We start from the raw sequence: 23,002 nt of genomic DNA on the forward strand, positions 1-23,002 counted from the left end.
ATTGTCATCAATACATCATTGATACCCGATTCATTAGAGATCATCTATGCACTATTATGGATCTTCGCCCGAAACAGACCTTCAATGGTTAAGAGAAGGAAGTGACAAAAAAAGCAGTCGAAATGGAACACAAAAACTATATGAAATTGAGAACTGATTTATTTATTCTAAACGCTTGTCTCCTTTATTAATTCAAATAAGCAAAAACTATTTCCTGAGTAGTCATAAGGCGGTCAATGCTACAAAAACCAATGCTACGAAAGAGAGAGGAATTCTTGAAAAGTACATTCTGAACACATTTGAACAGACATGTAAATCGAGGCCAGGTGATGTTGTAGCATCCGAGTGGGATGGCATACGTCATGAAGTAGCCTGGGTGCTTCAACCGATTGTTTTCAGGTTTTTCTTACGAATTTGCAAATAATTGCAATTTTCGCATTGGTTAGCAAAAATTTGCAAATTTGACCTTCAGCACTAAAAATTTGCAAATAATTGCAAATTTGACATTATTCAGAAAAAATTGCAAATATTTGCAAAATTTACACTACGTTTGAACTAGGAAAGCTTGCATACAAATTTAAAACAGACCCGGCAGATTGCCGGAAAATAGCTGCCGTTGATTCCAATAAGCATGATTGGGATTGAAAGAAAAGAAGATATCGAAAAAAAATTTTTGTACAAAAACATTTTTTAAGTCCGATTTATTTTGATGGCATTTCGTAGCTGAACATACTTCTGTTTCTTAGAGAGAGGCTACAGGGGCTACTATCAATACCAATAAGCATAAGAGATGGTAACTAAGACTTATAGGAACGACGTTCAAATAGCGGGCATCTAAAATTGGGCTTTATGGGTTTATCCCGTTTCTATTTCTGACTTCAATTTTTTATTCTGACTATGTTCATTTTGAATTGCTTTGCTGAGCAACTCATGTTCAAAATCACTTTTAGCAGAATGAGAGAAGAGAGAAACTAGCCTAGAGAAGTCAAAAAGATTTCACGCAAAATGCTGAAAAAGCGGCAAAATGGTAAAGCGAAAAAAGGTTGGACGAAGTAAAAAACATAGCAGGACAAGATTTTCATTGACTAAACAAAAAAACTAGACCTAGAATGGTCTATGAGTGAATTGAGAAATCCATTTAGAAAAATCAGATAAAAAATAAGAAAAAAAAACAGAAAATCAATGTCAAAATTCTGCATGTGAACAAAAAACCACTAGCGAGAAATAAAAATTTAATTCCAACAAAAAATTAGGCCTAGAATGAGCTGTGAATGGACTGGGAAAACCATTTAGGAAAAAATCCGATCCAAAAAATCGAAAAAACAGTAAAAATCAGAGTGAAATTGCCGCATGTGAACAAAAAACCACTACCGAGAAACCGAATTTTTGTTCAAACACCGTTTTCTCACTCTACTTTTAAATTAGAGCAAAAAAAAAATCACGCCGCAAAACCACTCGCTTTTTCGCTCCATTTCCTGTTTCGGCGTGATCAAAATCGCTACTCCAATTTGACTTCAAAAATCATGCAAATGTGTGAACAGATCATAAAAAAAAACATAGCCGGAAAAATTCCGGAAACGACTCGAAGTGAAAATCCATTTAAACGCCATCCAACCACTCATCAAACAAAACGTTACTTCACTAATTAATGATTATCATGAAGCAAAACCATGAAACAAAAAAGTAAAGACAATAAAATCAAATCTGTTAAAATATGATAAAAAATCTGATCAAATTTTGTTATAAATTGAGATCCCGAAAAAACCATCTCTGCAAAATAACTTCATCAAAACAACTAGTTTTTACTAAAACAACTAATGTGAATTCTGAAAAAATACTTTAGGCTAAATTATGAAAAGAAAGCTCTTAAAAACAACTTTCACTGAAAAACTGGAAAAAGTTATCAAATTTTTTTCAAGTCTCAAAAGCATATAAATCCAAAGAAAAATTTCCATCAGCCAATAGTGTATCCAGTTGCTCGCAAAACAATAGGCAAGTCATAATAGGCTAAGAAACTTAGCTAAAAACAGAAAAAAAACGAAAAACTGCAAAAAATTAAGAAAAATAGTTCCAATTTTTGCCATTTATTTGTCATAATTCTCAACAAAAATGATTTTTACCCACAAAATTGCAACCAATTGTTACGATAAATTTGCTCAATTAGAAGGGTTTTCTTCAATACCCATTTGAGCCAGTAAAACAAAATAATCGTAAAAAAACGCAAAAATTAGCCCGAAAATCAGCAAAATACATTATCATAAAACTTCCGATTTATCATAAAATTCACATGAATTTCCAAAAACCTTTAAAGCACTACCGAAACCAGCCTAAAATTAAAACAAAATCATAACCAAACCTTTTAACCAAAATAAATAAAAAATACTGCTTTAAAATGCCGCACGTGAACAAAAAAATTTCGCTCGCTTAGAGAAAATTTTTTCACACATCAATTTCTCGCTCTCTAAAAAACAGCGGCATGATCAAACGACACTCTCTTTTCGCTCCTCTCTTCACTTTTGTTCAGCACCAAAATCACTCCAAATTTTTTCACGCGTTTCATTTCCCGCTTCAAAAATCACTCTAATAAAATTGATTTAAAAAAAAGGACTTCTCCAATAATCCTCTTCGAGTCGTAAAAAAGACAGCGCCCCAATACAATTCAAATTTTTTGAATTGTAAAAATTCTTTGAATTGTAAAAATTCTTTGAATTGTAAAAAAAACAGGAGCGCTATAATAGCCGGCTGAGAAGATGAGGGCGGCTATTAATAATATCGTTTCATCAAGTTTTTATGAGAAAAACATGAAATCGAATAATTAAAATTGACTCGAAGATCGGAAAACTGTCAACGCTCAATTGAGTCAATAAAGGATCAGACCAATTTAAACCTATATAGCCATAGATTATCCAAACAATGCTGCAATTGAAGCATTCGTAATTCGCATCCAGTAGACTGTAAAATATGACTGAAATAAATTGACAGCATTAACAAGAATAAAGTCGATCTCACCTTCTGATCATAGTTGCAACATGTGATAATATTGGGGAGAGTAAGAGGGTACACTCTTTCCATGAGAATGAATGCCTTAATGTCCTCAGTGTGTCTAAGAGTGGTCAACTGGTCTATCATGTCCTGGTCGAAGTAGTTGTTGCCACCTCCCTCACGCTGAGGCTTCAACACGTACTTCGAGGGATTCTGAAATTTAGGGGTTGTACATTCAAACGGTCAAAGAAAAAGTTAAATTGTAACAAATATCTATATATAAAACTACAGTCCTGAGTTTATTTTGTCTATAGGTGATGTTGGTGGTGCGATCGGGGGTCAGAGAATCAAGCTAATCAGTTCGCTTTAATGACGGGAGTTTTGGTAGTTTACCAAAAAAATGATATAATACTTTGGATCTTCGTTTGTACCCCCTCAATCTTGGGTACACATTACTTTGCAATTCCCAATCAATCTTTCAATATCACATAATAATTTATATAACGGGGGGAGGGGTGCGTTCTGAACCATTATTCATAAATAGAACTCAATATTAACAATTTAATTTGTCCAAGTTGTGCGCTTTCATTACTGCACGTGCTTCTGCCGACACAGCATTTAATCAAAAAGTAAGGAAATCAATTCTCATGTTTTGATGACGAGCTTTTGGCATTACTGCATTAATTGATGTATTCATATTTAAAAATTCGGATCTTTTCCGTTTGTGCCCCCCCCCCCAGTACGTTATGTTCCCGCCAGTTACAGAGCACGTTCCATTACATAGTAAATCGTTGAAAAGGTGCACCAATTCTCAGGAACAAATGAAGCATTCTGGTATTTAACCTCTAAGGCTGTGTCAATGGCAAGTTGGTTCTGTGCAGTGTCTTCAGAGTCGAGAGACATGAATTGTGCAAATGTTGATCTCACTCCCTCAACAGTCACTGCATCCTCGATGTATTTCTCCACAAAACCGGGCTGTGCAAGTACCTGTCAAAAATTTAGATGGCAACTTTGCTCCAAGACTCTTTCCACGAATCAAAAACATTAAAAGTAATAAAAAAGTTTTGTTTTTATTATTTTTTAAAGTTTTTTATTTCATCAAATTCACACTGAATTAAATAAACATGATTTTTCCTAGCATGTGAGCCTAATCCTATACATAGCTGCCAGTTTTTCAATCATAGTTAGTTACAGCGTCTTAGTTACAGCGGATCCAGCAATTTAAAGTGTTGAAGTATTTTTAAGGCTGAAACTCGAGTAAAATTCAAATTTCTCTAAAATTCAATTTCCTTATTTATATAGAGACAATTTTCCATCATACAATTATGAACACCATGTTTCCACACAGGTCAATTCCCCAAAGATCAACAACATGAATTAATGCTCAGAACAAATAAATTCGATGTTGGACAGTCCCCCCCCCCCCACTCGAAATAAACAAACCTGCTGTATCTTCTTCATACCAGCGAGTTGGTATCGTGCAGAGGGACAACTGATGGCCAGACTCAGATCCATTCTCTCCCGCAGTTCCCAATCCTAGAAAGCAAAACCATCGGCAAAACAAAATTTACAATTAAACTGCAACATCTGTGGAAAATAAAAGTTTGTTCAAATAAAAATTGCAATACAGCGTTTATTGTGTAATCATGTATTCATAAATTCTGTGTTAAAAAAATTGCCGAGTAAATTCATAAGTGTTATGTGGTGCTCTTTTGGATATTTTGCCATCCATAGACTAAAATACAACTATTGATCAAAAAACTTCATTATCTCATGTTCGCGAAACACTTTTTTGTCAAAGCCAAGGCTCAGGCAAAATTTTTGGCTGAGAATCCACTCTAAAATTCAAAACAACATTTAGATATTTATTCCCATCCGCATATAACCTTTAAACTCTTGGTCAAATCAAAGTCGCGACTATCTTTACTCTAATTTACCTCGTTACTCCAATTTATTTGAAAGATGTGTACATTTGAAACATTTGCACCCTGATTTATTTTTTGCCTTGATTGATATCTTGCAAGATTTGAATCCGCTCATAACTAGGGCATAAACTGGCCCAAACGAACGCAATTTTCTTCAAGTATCTTACTAGTCACTGACTACTGACCAATTGTGACTCGTAAGAGTCTGGCGCGTATCCAGTTCTGAAGTAGAACACAGACACCTCAGCCTTTCCTCTCTCTATCAGGAACCGGTTCTGCTCATCCACAAAACATTCTTCATCATTCCTCAGTTGGGCAAAGGTTTTCGTGTACACCAGAATGCCACTGGAAAAACGCACAAAAATCAATGCGAAAGTAGAAAAACTCAAATGTGATTTTCAAGAACACCTCCAAGTATACATTCTGGCCTCAAAAATTTGAAATTACGTTATTTGGGTTACTAATACAGGCCATGGAACGGGAATGTTAATGGAAAGATAACCAAAAAAAAGAAATGGCAAAAAATACTGGGAAGCTTTCAAATTTCAAGGAAAACTGTTTAGATTATCCTGCAATTAAAACTTGATGCTTTTTAAGATTTGCCGATTTGCTTTTTATATTAACTTAATGACAATCTTTAAAATTCCTGAGTGAGATAAACTCTATTTTATTAGCAGCTATGTATTATAACCAAGTTGCATAGCACTAAATGATTCTACAAAGTCATATTCGATAGCAATTCATTTAATTTTGACGACAAACAAACCAAACAGTCCTTGGCCCATAATTGTGTAATAACCCAGCTTGTGGTACATCAAGCTAACAAAATTTCTACTTCAGCAGACCTTTAGGGCAACGGAAGCATGCCTTACCGCGGGTCTGGAGACAGTAAATTGATTCTTCTAAGCTCAAATTCTTTAGCAAAAAATAGAGTTAGCAAATACCACGGTTGGGTTGTACCAATTTCTCGTGTTTTAGATTACCTGGAAATCGTGATCTGATCCTTAAGTTTCATCTGATCAATTCTGTTCTTTTCGTCTCCACTGACCACAAACACTATACATTTCTTCGTATTAGCGACTGTTGACCTCGTCTCACCATTGTTGACCTCTGTAGACTGTTGTTTGGGAGATATATGTTCGCAGTAGTAGTTGTGTGCATTGATCATGCCTTTAGCTATGGATACGAGACTGTTGTTGCTCTGAGGCACGTAGATGCTTTGTGTGTGACCCTGCTGAGAGTTCTCGTTCTGTCCATCAAGATTAGCAGATGAAGCAAGATGTTCGCTCGCAATGTGACTTAACACACTTCTGAAAAACAGCAGCTCGAGGTGATTTGTCATCGTCGTTCGAAATGAAAGTTGAACTTTATGGTGACATTTTTTAACAGCAGATGTCCTTCTTAGAGCGTTAGAACAAATGTCTACTATTTAACCAAGAATCACATCTTTCAAGATTCTCGAAAAGTCTTGGAAGTTTTGAACAATCTAGCGACACTGCTTCAAGACTTGAACCAAATCTTTAGAAGGGTTGACAAGGAGAGCAACAAGTTTGCGAAATTCTACCAATCGGCGATAAAATTTCATAGCAATATTATCCTTTGGATGTTTTCGGATGAAATGTGCAAGAACTATGGTTCATTGTATCTTATAGAATATTGAAAAATTTTGAAATTGGTATTCGATAAACTCTTCGTCCGGGGAAAGAGGGGGGAAACTCTCGTTGTCGGGAGACAAGATTCAACAGGAGTGGTTCCATTACCATTTTTGTACTAATTAATGGGTCTAATAATTTTTGTACTAACTAATAATTATGGGTCGACGACAAAAAGTATTCTACAGCCTATTGATAACAAAGTAAACAGATTGCTGAGAATAACCTTTTTTAAGAAAAAATTTGAGTCAACTACAAAAATACGCGAAGAGAACAACATCTACAGCACACAAGAACTTCATATTTACGAACTGCTAAAGTTGCTGATAAAAGTGATACGAAAAGAACGCAATGCCGAACAACTACAAAAATTATTCGGAGAAAAAGAGCTGATTAAAATTGATGGGATGAGAAAAACGAAAAAACAACTTAAAGTTGGTTACCCTAAACTAAGTAACTGCTCAATCACAGTAAGGTTGAGAAAACTATGCAACTGCTTGCTAGGGTTGGATCCTACTTTTTTCAAAAGCCAGAGAAAAATGACAGAAAAACAGGCTAAAATTTTTGCTACAAATTTCCTTAAAAACTATGTTATTGGTTCTTTAGACATAAAAAACTATATTTTTGGCTGATTGGAGCCATTCAATATTTGTAAGCTGTATACTGCCGTTTAACTCCAAGAATTGTGTTTTCGTTTTATTTGAAACTTTTTTAGACACATAGTAAGTCCTTTGCCCTGCATTAATCCCAACAAACTCTTTTGTTTATCTTCCTAGCAAAGGCGCCTGAAAACGATCCATAGGAGTCAATGGTGTCCTTTCAGAGCCCATGTGACATCTGAAAATAAATAAATTATGTAAATGCCTTTTTGTATTATGCGTAATCCGTAAACAATTTTTTATTATTATTATTACAAGAACACTTCTCCGCGGAAACTACTATTACTGTGAAAAACTGGATAACAAATCAGTGACTTGTTTTCTTGAAGAATAGCAGATGATTGCAGATGCGTTCTAGCAATGTTACTTGACACATTTCTGACGAAAAAACAAATGCACTCAACATTACCGTCACAATACGTTTCAATTCCTGTTCAATATTGATCTCATCTTTAACGAAAGAGGAGAATTAATGAGATCTCAGCTCTAATGACACAAATCTTCCTGGCCCTCAATTATTCAATAACGTTTTCATAAAATTAAAGTTAAAAAGTAGCTTACATCAGAGCTTGTCGAAACTGCGGTTATTTAAGTATCCAGGTTGCTCCTGATACTCAACAGCGTTCGTTTTCTATTATTTTGTTCATTTTAATTGCATATGAACAATTCTGAGCAAATTGAAGTTCTGACGTTCAAAAAAAATGAAAAATACAAAATAGTAAAGCGAACAACTATTTATAAAGCTACAATTCTTCAGCGATCTATACTTTAGAACATTGCTTCAAAAGAGTACATTCAGTAGTGTCCAAATGATGTTATATCAAATCTGGCCAAAGATCACAAAACCATTTTGTGAACTTATTTTTATTATTAGATTTTATTAGATCAATAAAGCAACACAAAAATTTGAGCTAAAACTTGTACAATCGCTGCAGCACTACATTTGATAAAATGTTCAAACTCTTGAAAAGTTTGCACAAGTATATCGGTGCATATATTGAATCAATTTAATTGTTTTAAACGACTACCCGTTCCATCTACCCCAAAAATTACCCGTTCCGTCGTCTTAGTGGCTACGAAGAAGTGATTTTTCATCACTGAGTGATTTTTCATCTCAATTGCAGTGGTTAACATTCTTTCCTAAGGCTTTGAAAGAAATTGAAAATGAACCTTTCTATTTTAAAAAAAACGTGTTTGTAAATTTTATTAACATTTGATTCTTGATCAAAAATTTTCGTTAAAATGGTTGTCGCTCATGTAATTCGAAGAATCATAAAACCAGCAATCATGAGTATAACGGCATTCATTTCAGTTCTCCAATACCGTAATTAAAATCACTCTAATATTTTAATATGTTAACCACAACGAACTGACCAATTACAATAGAACATGGGACAGATATTTACGTACATTGTGAGATTCGTGGAAAAATTATGCGAAGCACTTCTGAAGCCGTTCAGGATTGAGGGCGAAGGAAGCTTAGTTGGGAAGCTATTCGTCACACCCGAACACTTACGAAGAAATATGCCCACACCGAAACAACTCATGTGGTTATTATGATTCTCACTAATAGTAATATATAAAAACCAATTAGGATAGCGATTATATCTGAGTGAAACCTTACTGGAGAATATACATCTTAATTTAAAGTGTTTCTAACCAATACACTTCATAGTTTTTGTTTAAGAAGTAACCAGGCGTCTCATGCGTATCTGTGGATGACATGGCATATAAAGTTCCAAAAAAGATATTCTCATTGGTGAGCATTGGTTATACGAGCTTATATTTTCTGGCATAAGAACACAGAGAAAACATATTTTTGAGGCTCTAAAAGGTGTTTTTGAGATTTCAGTTCAAACATTATACAAAGGCAACGCTCATTTGATAACTCTAAAAAAGCAAGTCTGAACTTAAAACTGAAAAAGCTATAATTATTAAAGTAAAGGATTCAGAAAAAAAAATGTTTTAATGTGTTTTTACATTGAGCGAAACATCAAAAACGTCAAGATAAAAATTCCAGCAAGTTAAAAAAATCACATGATTGCATCTCCTCAAAAAAACCAGAAAAAAACTACTCAATTTTGTGCCCAAAAATACCAAGTACCATCAAAAAAATTCTCCCTTCAGTAGAAACTATCAAAATTAGACATGTAAGAGTACTTTATGTCATCAATACTTTTCATTTCACAAAATTACCACCAAAAGTCTAAGTAACGATGGCCGTAGAGCAGCGACAATACATTAAAAAGCTGAAATAGAAAAAAATGCACTCTAAGAGAAAATACAACTATCGCCAGAAAGCTAAATATCAATCCTGAGAAGTTATCAACCCTCGTAATCTTACTTTTCATAAATAGATTGAAAACCCGCGAAAACTTATTCTTAAAAATTTGAATTTGGCTAGTAGTTTGAGGATGAATAATTCCAGAAAAAAGAAAGCCAAGGCATTTGTGGGTATTTTTAATTTAAAGGTCTTGAAAAATGTCTTTCAATGAAAAAGTGTTTCGAAATTTTCAATGACAAAGACTCAAAATCGTAACAGAAAACGAATTCAGCTCCAAAATGAAAAATTGAACCTTTATCTCTATCTATAAAAGGAGCCAAAAATATTTTGAAAAAGTACTTAGCTGAAAATGCAAAAAAAACAAACTCTGATTGCTAATTCATGTTTTCATCAGCAACGAAAGCAAAAGAGAACAGCGCAGACGTAGACAAGAGAAAAGTTTAACGAAAACAGCAATTATTTTCTAAGAGAAATTTAATTAAAGAAAATAATTAATAGATTCACTGATGCCTCATTGTGATGCAAATGAGACCAACTATTAACGAGTGCAAGTGCCAGGATACTGAAAACTTCAACGAAAGCGGTAAATCTCGGCTTTCACTCAATAAAATTTCATGAAAAAATCATGCCTCATTGCAGAGCCGAAAAGATCAGTCGTTAACAGGACTGAGATACTTGACAATAAAAACATCTTTCACTACGTGCCTCATTAGACACTTAATAAAAATTGCCATTAATGAGATTAAGTAAAGACAACGAAAAGAACAACAAATACGGGCACAACACATAAAAAACTCAACAATTGTCTTGAAAAAAACTTCAGTCCTCACAAATAAGCTAAAGTTTGAGTAGTTCAAATAACTACAACTACTGATTAGAATACATGCATTACCCTATAAAAAACTTAAGTGAACAAATCAGAGAACAATAGGGAGAACAATCTTTTCCCTTTAAGAGCAGTTTGAAAGAAATTGACAACTTACTTTTTGCTCCTTTTAGTACACCAAGGTGACTAAAATCAGTGTTTAAAATTGACTTCTGATTGAGAACCAAAAGTCCAGAAAGTGCAAAGAGATCTTGAAACCAAAACGACCTAATAACAATTCGATTATAAAAAAGATCGCGCACATAAATACTTCTCACGATGGCTCGGTGAATTAATCGGCTTCGTAAAAACAAGCAACCAAATTGCTCCGACAAAAAACAATCGAAAAATTTCAGAAAAAGACTAGTAGAACCAATGCAATCGCCAAACTTTGTTTGAGAGCAATTAAGGGAATTAGGTGAACTTAAGAAGAGTTCACCACAGAAACTTAGAAACCAGATATCCAGATCTTAAATCCTTTTCAACAGATTTTGCCATAAAACTGTTCAAAATCGCGCGTAAACTTGATGCTGCATTTTGCTTACAAATCTTCAAGTCATATTTTATTGTATAAACCTGCAAAACAACAGCTATCGCTAAGTTTTTCAGATGAAAGAAAGAAAATCCGTTGGTAGGCTATCTTACTTATGCAATGATGCCACACATGGCGAAAGGGCGAGAAAACTGGATGCAATAGTGTTCACTTCAATCTGCCTCGCTTTCCACCTCCCCTCGTCATCACTACCCTCTCGTTTACTCCCCTGTTCACTACTCTCCTGTGTTGCATCACATTCTTCAAACATGTAGTCAGCTCTGAATATCCCGAGGTAGCACTTATGCAGACCAAACTCACATTCCTATAGAAAATAGCATTTTACTCACAATTATGTAAATTGTTTGCCATTGAGGAGAAACTGATTGAAGATCAGCGACTAAAAGATTAAACTACTGACCCTGTATGATTGTCACGACTTTTGGAACCCATGCCGTCCAAATTGCAGTTCAGTTGATAGTACAGGACTAGGCCTTATTAGCGGCTTTTCTTTTCGGAATTACAGGATGCCATCAATTGATTTTCAATTAGAGTCTACAATAATTAAAAACCCACAAATACTAGCAGATGAATTGAGATGTATTCGAGCAATGTTACACAACCCAGTTCTGGGGAATAAAAGGGCATTCAATATTACCGTCACCACAGGTTTCAATCCCTGTTCAATCTTGATCTTCAGCAAAACAGGAGAATTAATGAGATCTCAGTTCAAAGAGCAAAAATCTTCCTTGCGCTCAATTATTCTATAATGCTAAAAAAAATTGCTGTTAAAAAGTAGCTTAGATCCGAAATTTTCAGAACTGCGTTATTTGAATATCCCGACTACTCCTGACATTCAATAGCGTTTGTTTTAGGCTATTTTCTATGATTCTGTTCATTTTAATTGCATATGAACAATTCTGAGCAAATTGAAGTTCTGATGTTCACAAAAAAGTGATTAAATCAAAATAGTAGAGCGAACAACTATTTATAAAACTACAAATCTTTAGCGACTTATACTTTAGAACATTGCTTCAAAAGAGTACGTTCAGTTGCATACAAATGATGCTATCTCAAATCTGTTAAAAATTCAGAAAACCAAATCAGATTTTATTAAATCAATAAAACAACACAAAAATTTGAGCTTAAACTTCGTACAATCGATGCAGCACTACATCTGATAAAATGTTCAAACTACTGATAAGCTGGCACAAGTATATCGGTGCATATATTGAACCAATTTAATCGTTTTAAACGACTACCCGTTCCATCTACCCCAAACAATTACCCGTTCCGTCGTCTTAGTGGCTACGAAGAAGTGATTTTTCATCTCAATTGCAGTGGTTAACATTCTTTCCTAAGGCTTTAAAAGAAATTGAAAAGGAACCTTTCTATTTAAAAAAAACTTGTTTGTCGTAAATTTTATTAACCTTTGATTCTTGATCAAAAATTTTCGTTAAAATGGTTGTCGCTCATGTAATTCGAAGAATCATAAAACCAGCAATCATGAGTATAACGGCATTCACTTCAGTTCTCCAATACCGTAATTAAAATCATTCTAATATTTTAATATGTTAACCACAACGAACTGACTAAGTACAACAGAACATGGGACAGATATTTACGTACATTGTGAGATTCGTGGAAAAATTATGCGAAGCATTTCTGAAGCCGTTCAGGATTGAGGGCGAAGGAAGCTTAGTTGGGAAGCTATTCGTCACACCCGAACACTTACGAAGAAATATACCCACACCGAAACAACTCATGTGGTTATTATGATTATACTAATAGTAATATATAAAAACCAATTAGTATAGCGATTATATCTGAGTGAAACCTTAATGGAGAATATACATCTTAATTTAAAGTGTTTCTAACCAATACACTTCATAGTTTTTGTTTAAGAAGTAACCAGGCGTCTCATGCGTATCTGTGGGTGGCATGACATATAAAGTTCCAAAACAGATATTCTCATTGGTGAGCATTGGTTATACGAGCTTATATTTTCTGGCATAAGAATACAGAGAAAGCATATTTTTGAGGCTCTACAAGGAGTTTTTGGGATTTCAGTTCAAATATTATACAAAGGCAACGCTCATTTGATAACTCTAAAAAAGCAAGTCTGAACTTAAAACTGAAAAAGCTATAATTATTAAAGTAAAGGATTCAGAATAAAAAAATGTTTTAATGTGTTTTTACATTGAGCGAAACATCAAAAACGTCAAGATAAAAATTCCAGGAAGTTAAAAAAATCACATGATTGCATCTCCTCAAAAAAACCAGAAAAACTACTCAATTTTGTGCCCAAAAATACCAAGTACCATCAAAAAAATTCTCCCTTCAGTAGAAACTATCAAAATTAGACATGTAAGAGTACTTCATGTCACCAATACTTTTCATTTCACAAAATTACCATCAAAAGTCTAAGTAACGATGGCCGTAGAGCAGCGACAGTACATTAAAAGGCTGAAATAGAAAAATACTGCACTCTAAGAGAAAATAACTATCGCCAGAAAGCTAAATATCAATCCTGAGAAGTTATCAACCCTCGTAATCTTACTTTTCATAAATAGATTGAAAACCCGCGAAAACTTATTCTTAAAAATTTGAATTTGGCTAGTAGTTTGAGGATGGATAATTCCAGAAAAAAGAAAGCCAAGGCATTTGTGAGTATTTTTAATTTAAAGGTCTTGAAAAATGTCTTTCAATGAAAAAGTGTTTCGAAATTTTCAATGACAAAGACTCAAAATCGTAACAGAAAACGAATTCAGCTCCAAAATGAAAAATTGAACCTTTATCTCTATCTATAAAAGGAGCCAAAAATATTTTGAAAAAGTACTTAGCTGAAAATGCAAAAAAAAACAAACTCTGATTGCTAATTCATGTTTTCATCAGCAACGAAAGCAAAAGAGAACAGCGCAGACGTAGACAAGAGAAAAGTTTAACGAAAACAGCAATTATTTTCTAAGAGAAATTTAATTAAAGAAAATAATTAATAGATTCACTGATGCCTCATTGTGATGCAAATGAGACCAACTATTAACGAGTGCAAGTGCCAGGATACTGAAAACTTCAACGAAAGCGGTAAATCTCGGCTTTCACTCAATAAAATTTCATGAAAAAATCATGCCTCATTGCAGAGCCGAAAAGATCAGTCGTTAACAGGACTGAGATACTTGACAATAAAAACATCTTTCACTACGTGCCTCATTAGACACTTAATAAAAATTGCCATTAATGAGATTAAGTAAAGACAACGAAAAGAACAACAAATACGGGCACAACACATAAAAAACTCAACAATTGTCTTGAAAAAAACTTCAGTCCTTACAAACAAGCTAAAGTTTGAGTAGTTCAAATAACTACAACTACTGATTAGAATACATGCATTACCCTATAAAAAACTTAAGTGAACAAATCAGAGAACAATAGGGAGAACAATCTTTTCCCTTTAAGAGCAGTTTGAAAGAAATTGACAACTTACTTTTTGCTCCTTTTAGTACACCAAGGTGACTAAAATCAGTGTTTAAAATTGACTTCTGATTGAGAACCAAAAGTCCAGAAAGTGCAAAGAGATCTTGAAACCAAAACGACCTAATAACAATTCGATTATAAAAAAGATCGCGCACATAAATACTTCTCACGATGGCTCGGTGAATTAATCGGCTTCGTAAAAACAAGCAACCAAATTGCTCCGACAAAAAACAATCGAAAAATTTCCGAAAAAGACTAGTAGAACCAATGCAATCGCCAAACTTTGTTTGAGAGCAATTAAGGGAATTAGGTGAACTTAAGAAGAGTTCACCACAGAAACTTAGAAACCAGATATCCAGATCTTAAATCCTTTTCAACAGATTTTGCCATAAAACTGTTCAAAATCGCGCGTAAACTTGATGCTGCATTTTGCTTACAAATCTTCAAGTCATATTTTATTGTATAAACCTGCAAAACAACAGCTATCGCTAAGTTTTTCAGATGAAAGAAAGAAAATCCGTTGGTAGGCTATCTTACTTATGCAATGATGCCACACATGGCGAAAGGGCGAGAAAACTGGATGCAATAGTGTTCACTTCAATCTGCCTCGCTTTCCACCTCCCCTCGTCATCACTACCCTCTCGTTTACTCCCCTGTTCACTACTCTCCTGTGTTGCATCACATTCTTCAAACATGTAGTCAGCTCTGAATATCCCGAGGTAGCACTTATGCAGACCACACTCACATTCCTATAAAAAATAGCATTTTACTCACAATTATGTAAATTGTTTGCCATTGAGGAGAAACTGATTGAAGATCAGCGACTAAAAGATTAAACTACTGCCCCTGTATGATTGTCACGACTTTTGGAACCCATGCCGTCCAAATTGCAGTTCAGTTGATAGTACAGGACTAGGCCTTATTAGCGGCTTTTCTTTTCGGAATTACAGGATGCCATCAATTGATTTTCAATTAGAGTCTACAAACTCAATTTCGATTCAATAAGTGCAAAATTCAATTTTAATTAGTGAGGCATGTCAGGTACGCTTTAGAAATTAATCACATGACCTCCCTAAAAACCTGTGCAGAATGCAGTAACAAATAAATTTAAGCACGAAAATTAAGCTGCTGAGTGGTACAGAAAAGGACACTCTTCGACTTCTTGGTGCGTTATCAAATGGTCATCAGAAAAGTTGTGTGACATGGTGGCGCGCTTTAGGCAGGGGATTTGTTATCGCAAGCTTTGAAAAAAAAAATGAAACCAAAATAGGTAAAAGCGCTCTCAGCCAGGCATTTACATATTAAACATTACGGAGCTTCTGTCCTTAATTAAATGTTAGTGAGCTTATAGGTTTTAATTATTGTTAAATTGGTACTGATACTGCCCACAATTCGCATCAGTGTTTCCTGAAAAAATTGAAAACTATTAATGCAATTTTACAAAAATCAGCAGAAACCATTTTTCTGCACTTATCGGCTTCTTACACTCAAAAGTATTATGGATAATAGCAAGAGTAGTAGATTAGGATTTAGTACTTGAGTACAGGGGTGTTAGAACCCACATAATAAGTTTACAAATGAATTATATCTGCCAGTTTTGCAGAGATATAATATTCTCAAACTGCACGTGAATTGAATGCTTGCTAATGATATTATCTTGGAGCTGCGTTACCAAAATTTTTCGTCACTCCTACTAAGACGAGTTTTCAGTATTTTCTTCTCGCCACTGTTTCCTTGTCTCGTGATATATTTTTTATTAAACTTCTATGATGAGCGGTGTTAATACAGTATCCAACGTCAATTAGGTCGCAACAAAGTAAAACTGATTGTAGTTCAAAGTATAGTGAAAGTGGCAGTAAACTTCTGATAAAATACTTAAAGCGCCAATAGACAGAATGCAAAATGATGTAAAACAAAATATGACCTTAAAGAAAAGAAACATTCTCTTAACATTTCACAAAAAACGACGCCAACCGTGAAAAACCATGAACCTGCAACAGATAAATAGGAACCAGCTATTCAGCAAATGAAAAACTTCATAAAAAAATTATCGGATAATCTCATGATTTTAAGAAATATACCTTACCAACAAGATACCTTAAAATCTGCTTCATCCCGATACTTGCGAATCTGATCTGGACACTACTTCTGTTTCATGGTCCAGAAAAATTTTTGAACCAGATACCAACAGGAAAAATAAAAAAAACCTCCAAAAAACAATTGGAAACTTGTCCCGCCTCAATACTGGAAAAGCAAATCCTCAAAAAAAAACTTAGGTTGTAGAATAAAGGCAGAAAAACACAATCACAAAAAAAGGATAATTTTTGCACACAGAGCAAATTTTACTGTTTTAAATACATTTGAATAAAATTATCGAAAAGGAAGATGCTCAACCAAAACTCCTCTTTGAGACGTAAAAAAAAGACAATGTCTAAGTATTATTCATTTTTTAGTTTAGAACACTTAAAAGTCACACAACAAACTACACAACAAAGCCACGATGAGACGAATAATAGCATCGCTATCTCTTCACGGCTAATAAAAATTCCGTGATAGCTCTAGTTAATTTCACAGCGCACAGGCTAATTGGTTCAGAATTACCGAACTGTAATTACCCAATATGCCGGGCTACATTTCATGATTTCAAAAATATCGCACGGTAAAAACCAATTCTCGCCTTCTTTTCGCGCTTTTCCATAATCTTCATCAAATTCCCACAGAATGGATCAGTTGCAACCACGTGTCCCAGACTCTCTCTTAGGAACTGGGAATCCATGGCCACTTTGTGGTAGAGAACATTGAAGTCCTTCTGAAGTGATTTTAATTTGTAGAATAGGGATCTAGGCACTGGGGAGGGGAGGAGGGTGGTGGGTGCAGGGACTGCCCTCTCTGGGTACAAAAAGTAGATGCCATTGGATATTTTGGATATGACTGCTGTCTTACAAGTTTCTGCAATAAAGGCGGAAGGGATCTCTTCGCTAATTTTTTCTTATCATGCATTAATCAGTTTAAAAAACCGATAGTGCTTGGTAGTAATTTTTTTTGGAAAATTTGTTCTGACTATGTAGCTCTAATAACTCTCTAGTTTGCGTAGTATTATCAATTTTATAAAAAAAGATTCAAGCTACATAAAAGAAAATTTAATTCTATATGATAATTAGTATAACAAGGCGGCTCAGTAATGTGCGATCGCACATAAGGTTCCGACCCCGCTCAACCACAATTTTGGCATAATTGTCTACCAAATGAGCAAAAGATAGAAAAACACAAAAAAATTCAAGTATTTTTCAAAAAAAAACTGGTGTATGAACGGAAAGATAGTCTCCAATGCAAACAACTCAGTGACGTAAAAAAATGATGCATTAGATTGATGAAATATGCCAATATTAAGAAAGCGAGCGAAGACGAACGGCAAAATCAAACAACAACAACAACAAACATTAATTACATCAAAAAAATTTATGTCCGTTTTAAAAAACAAAACTTAATAACAAAGTCAAAATAGCGTCAGATAAAACTGAAAATAAACAAAATAACTTGTAATTCACCAGAAAAAAAATTATTCACCAGTTCATAATAAAGCTGGGTAACAATTAGACAAAAAAGAACAAACTATAAAGTTAGAAAATTCGCAGAATTTAAAAAAAACAAATAATTTCAAAGTAACGAAAACAACAAGGAATCAACTACAATATCCCATTGGTTTACTATTACCAATGCTTATATAGAAGGGAATTAAGAACTCGAACTCTTGGTATTCAATTTTTCAAGCAGTTACATAAAGAACAACAAATAGACAACAAACTAAAAATCAATTAAAACTTGCCAGAAAATGATTTGGAAGCCGTAAAGCCATACTTTGGCCCCCAAAATGTGTTCGCTTGCACCTTCTTCAAACACCGTTACGGCATTATCTGGCCCCTCATGAATGAAAAAGAGCAACAATTAGACAAAAAGGAAAACATGCAAAATTATGTAATACTTGTTTTCTTTCGAAAAAAATTTATTTCCAAAGACATGAAAGCCATTAATTACAAAATGAAAAGGTTGAATAGGTTCGTCCATTCTTCCAAAGGAAGCCATTGAGACCTCCAATTATCCAGAATACGTCTTACTTATACAAAAAAAAAGGTCAAATATGACAAAAATCAAAAATTCATTTACTTATTTTGTGCAAAACCCGTGTGGAAGCAAGTAAAGTCATAACGAATTCTCTTAATACATTAGATTTTGTGACACCAATCCATTTTGACAACTTCCCTTGATAGGTATTATGTGAACTCTCATTAATGAAACTAGTCAACAATAAGACCAAAAAGAAAAAAGCAAGATTATGTAAAACTTGTTTTTATCGAAAAAAAATTTATTTCCAAAGACATAAAAGCCATTAATTACAAAATGAAAAAAATTGAATATGTTCGTTTATTCTTCCAAAGAAAGCCTTCGAGACCTGCAATTAACCAGAACATGTCTTACGTCTGCAAAAAGAACGTCAAATATGACAAAAATCAAAAATTAATTTACTTTTTTTTGTGAAAAACCAGTGTCGAAGCCAGTAAATTCATAACGAATTCTTTAAAAAAACAATAGATTTTGTGACACCAATCCTATTTGAGGCCTTCCCTTGACACAAAAATGTCATCTTAAACCTTTAATTAACGAGACCAGGCAACAAACAGACAATAAAAGGAACAAAATTGCAAAGTTGAAATGTTTTTTTTTCATTTTGGAAAACAATTGTTTTCAAAGTCATGAAAGCCATTATCTATCTTCTAATATCAGAACGTCAGCTCTTCTACTCTTCCAGGAAAAACAAATCCAACCGGGTCATTTTACAGGAAATTAAATACGACTAAAAAGACAAAGTAAAAACGACAGTTAAAGACAAAATTGAAAAATTCAATTAAATTCTTCGAGAAAGGATTGTCGAAGCGGTAAAGAACCACAATCTATATCTTCAAGGATTTAAATATTATCAATTGTGCGTTATTTTGAACGCCAAAAATGTGATGTATGAACTGACAATAACGTGATAATTTGACAAAATTAGAAAACATGGAAAATGGGCAAATACCTAAAAAATAAAAAGAGTTTGTGAAATCTAGTAGTATCAAAGCCAGAACACCATAATTTCAATGACGTAAAACCGCAATAAAGACTAAATTTGAATTCAGCAGAAAGAAGGAGCACTCTTTGATTGCTGACACTAAGCTATTAGTTGACCAAAGTAAGAGAAAAAGGGAGGCAAATTTCAACAAGCTATTTTTTATTTAATAATCAAATATTTTAAAAGTCAAAACGACCATAAGCTTTCAAGCCATCAACTAGATAAATTAATTTCAAGCTAATTAGGAAGCCAATAGAAACTATCACTAGTGAGCTTTGATTTGAAATGTTATTTAATTAATATAAAAAATATAAATCGATTTTTTTTTTAAAAAAAACCGACTGATGACAATCCGAATTATTCTTGGATTGTAACGGTCCAAGATTGGTACAGAACTAGTCCTGCTAGTGTTGATTGTCCAGTTGGAATATTTTATTTTTGGAATGTCATTGATGTAGATTTTTTGTTTGTTAAAGAATCAAAAGTAAATGCTGCGTTTTTGATAATCAACGATTAAAGTTAGCAAAAAAACGGCAAAATTTTATTTACAGAGCACTCTCAACGGAAGTTGAAGTGGAATTAGCCACCTTTTTAGTCTACAAAGATTGTGTTAGTGGTTTTCGGGTGTGCACTTCCTGCAAATTTAATCAGTGTGGACTAAAGAAACTTATTTCGTGCTGTTTTTGATGAAAAAGTCTGAATTATGTGAAATTTTTAGCCCTTATTTGTGAAAAAAAAAATTCAATGAAAATGGCCGACAATGAATTTTGTCTTTAAACGTAAAAGAAACAGCAATTTCATGAAAAAATTCATTAAATTTTATCAAAATTTGAGAAATTTTAGTCAAAATTTTCGAAAAAAGGTGAATGAAATCAACGGAATTCACTCTATTTTCTCGAAAGTTTAAACCTCTGTCAAAAGCGAAAATCAAAAAAAACTTTTTATTTCCATATTCTACGCTGGACAAGCTTTCTAATGATACCAGTCTCAACTCTCTACGATGAATATATCGATCGGCCAAAATTGACTGAACAAAAAAAAACCAGTTGAGTATATAGTTCCTCCCCTCCCATCAAGAGGGGTCGGAACAATTATATAAAGTGAATATAACCCCCAGTAGCAGTTTTTTGCATTTAGTAGTATGTACCGTAGTTAATTACATAAATTAAGTACAAGCCGCAGTAGCTAATTTTTGCTGTTATCACTAAGGTTTGACTAAGGAATGGAATAGGAGCTGAATAAATTGAAAGTTAGGAAAAGCTGGATAGTTTATGAAGAGATCCCTGATAAAAGTTGAGAAGATAAGGCGGCTTTGGTAAGTGCAGGCACGTCAAATGCAATCTCGTTACAGTCCATGAATCATCCAGATAATTTCAACCAGCACGAGCCGGTTACATTTAAAGAGCAGTCAACTCTGAAAAGAACGGTTGAGATCAAACTAAAACATGATACAAGGCGGCGAAAGTTAGATAGTTGGTACTGTTAGATAGAATTAATATTGAATTGAAAAAAAGTCCGTGTGAACAATTCGTCATTGCAAAATTATCGAATCATGAACACAAAACGTAATAAGAGCGCTTCAGGTTGTTCAAACAGAGTAGTTTAATCAACGGCTGATTAAGAATTGAACTTGTAATTAAAAGCGATACCTGAAATTCAGATTTCAAAACTACGCCCTCAATTGATGCAAAAGCCCATGTCAATTAATAACGAACACATTGACTGTCTGCGTATAAAGAACGTCCTTCTCAATTCCAAATAGAAGAATTAGAGGACAATAGTTTGAAACAGATTGCAACACCTGTAGAACGGATAACAGAAGTTTGAAGCTGAAAACTAAACTAAAAATTTTTTAAGACATCGATTGCGCAGCCCTTATTTCACCAGCTGGTCAGGTAAAAGCTCCAAATAGAATGTCAAATATGCATCACTATAATGTAGTCACCTCCTTTTTGAGAAAAATATTGATAAATATTTTTGAGGAAAAAAAACATGATTAATAAACGTAGCTTCTCCTGAACAACTTCATAAAATTAAAAATGAACATGTTAAGAATTAAAAGAACTTACCGAGCTTGCTATTCATCGCAATAATTTGTTTTGCAGAAGATTTGCAATGATATCCTTTTATATCTCTCAATAAACACTATCGGTCAGCCAAAAAAGCCAGAATGGTAACCTAAAAACTTGATAAATAACAGGTTCCGACCAATTGATGTAATAATTGATTTTCGAGCTAAAACAACACAAAGATGGAGTTCATGAAAACAATTTGACAGTAGCCTCGTTTTAAATCTTCGCAAACCACTTTAGGCGTTCCTAAAAAAACTCGACAGTCTAATCATTGACTGATTATTGAGATAACTTTAATCGCACACTGGAAATTTGATTAAAATTTAATTCTTCGCACTATTCAACTGTAAATTCAAGGCCAAAATCAACAAAGCCGGCAAAAAACGCAATAACAAATCTGCAAAAGTTTCAATTCGGGACTATTGGCAAAAGCTTTTCGTAATTAATGATTAGTTCAAAAACAAACCAGGATCTATCTGTTCCCCCCAAGTGTTCTTTCACGACCCCAGTTACAAATTATATGTTGTTATATAGCACGTTACCATGTAAAAAAATGGCACGTGCGCCTGGGGGTATACAAAATATTAAGCCCACTAAGCTGGGGGGGGGGGGGGGGGGGGCTGCAAAACAGAATAGATCCACAAGCCGAGTATTATAGACTTCATAAGAAAAAACTTGTGGAACAAGGAACAAGAAAATATTGTGGCAGATAATCAGTTCGTCATTACGTACGTGAAGTATAAAATTTATAAACGATGCCATTCTCTGTCAACTTTTATCTTGGTCAATGTGTTTTGAAACACGATGTCATTTAATATCTGACAAAAATTAAGCAAAACAAAGATCCCAAATTTAAAAGAAGCCAAAAAATTTCCAACAGTATTAAAGAATATTGAGGAATATATATTCAAGGCAGCAAAAATTTCGTCGAATCTAAGAAGTTAAAACGCTATCACTATTAATTAAAACGATATGCAAAATTGACAAAAAAAGAGCATTTTTTTCGGAAAAGTTTGGGGTTTATTAAGCGGAGCCACATAAACTATTAATATTGGACATTTCAAACTCTCTCACCTCTCTAACCTACGGCGCTCGAGTTTTTCTTCGGGACTTAACAGATATCAAGCGTCAAAATAGTAATTTATAATCCGTTGGATGACGTGATGGGAGATTTTTCGGCTAAGAAAAAAAATGTTCCCCGGAAATTTTAATCCTCTCCTTTCTGAGACAGAGAATGTGTCCACATCCGAGCTTCAGAAAAATTACAATTTATTTGATTTACTGATAAGTCGAAGTAGCAAGGACTACGCAAACAAAATTGTCGAAGTCACGATAGCAAGGTGAAGCAATAAACGCTGATAAAAAGCGACAATTAATTAAGTCAGTGATTAATAAGTGACTATTAACTTACAAAGTCAGTGACTAAGTTCGCAAAGTTTTACACTTTAGC

General features: G+C 33.9%; 1 protein-coding gene and 1 long non-coding RNA gene across 2 annotated transcripts; one reads left to right on the plus strand and one right to left on the minus strand.

The window, feature by feature from the left end:
- Window positions 1–2,902: 2,902 nt before the first annotated feature.
- On the minus strand, window positions 2,903–21,127 carry LOC142351627 (glutathione synthetase-like). Its single transcript, XM_075403765.1, has 9 exons — window positions 20,764–21,127; window positions 17,051–17,322; window positions 14,911–15,122; window positions 5,891–6,217; window positions 5,093–5,252; window positions 4,426–4,518; window positions 3,826–3,969; window positions 3,010–3,195; window positions 2,903–2,965 (listed from the first exon to the last, which is right to left on the minus strand). The coding sequence occupies exons 1-9, from the start codon at window positions 20,834–20,836 to the stop codon at window positions 2,903–2,905; spliced, it is 1,530 nt and encodes a 509-aa protein (XP_075259880.1). The 5' UTR covers window positions 20,837–21,127.
- Window positions 8,044–8,881, plus strand: LOC142351918 (uncharacterized). Its single transcript, XR_012760978.1, has 2 exons — window positions 8,044–8,344; window positions 8,605–8,881. It is a non-coding gene; the product is annotated as an uncharacterized LOC142351918 (long non-coding RNA).
- Window positions 21,128–23,002: the final 1,875 nt, after the last annotated feature.

Source organism: Convolutriloba macropyga, chromosome 13, assembly GCF_964194025.1.
Source record: "Convolutriloba macropyga chromosome 13, txConMacr16.3, whole genome shotgun sequence".
Classification (NCBI taxonomy): domain Eukaryota; kingdom Metazoa; phylum Xenacoelomorpha; order Acoela; family Convolutidae; genus Convolutriloba; species Convolutriloba macropyga.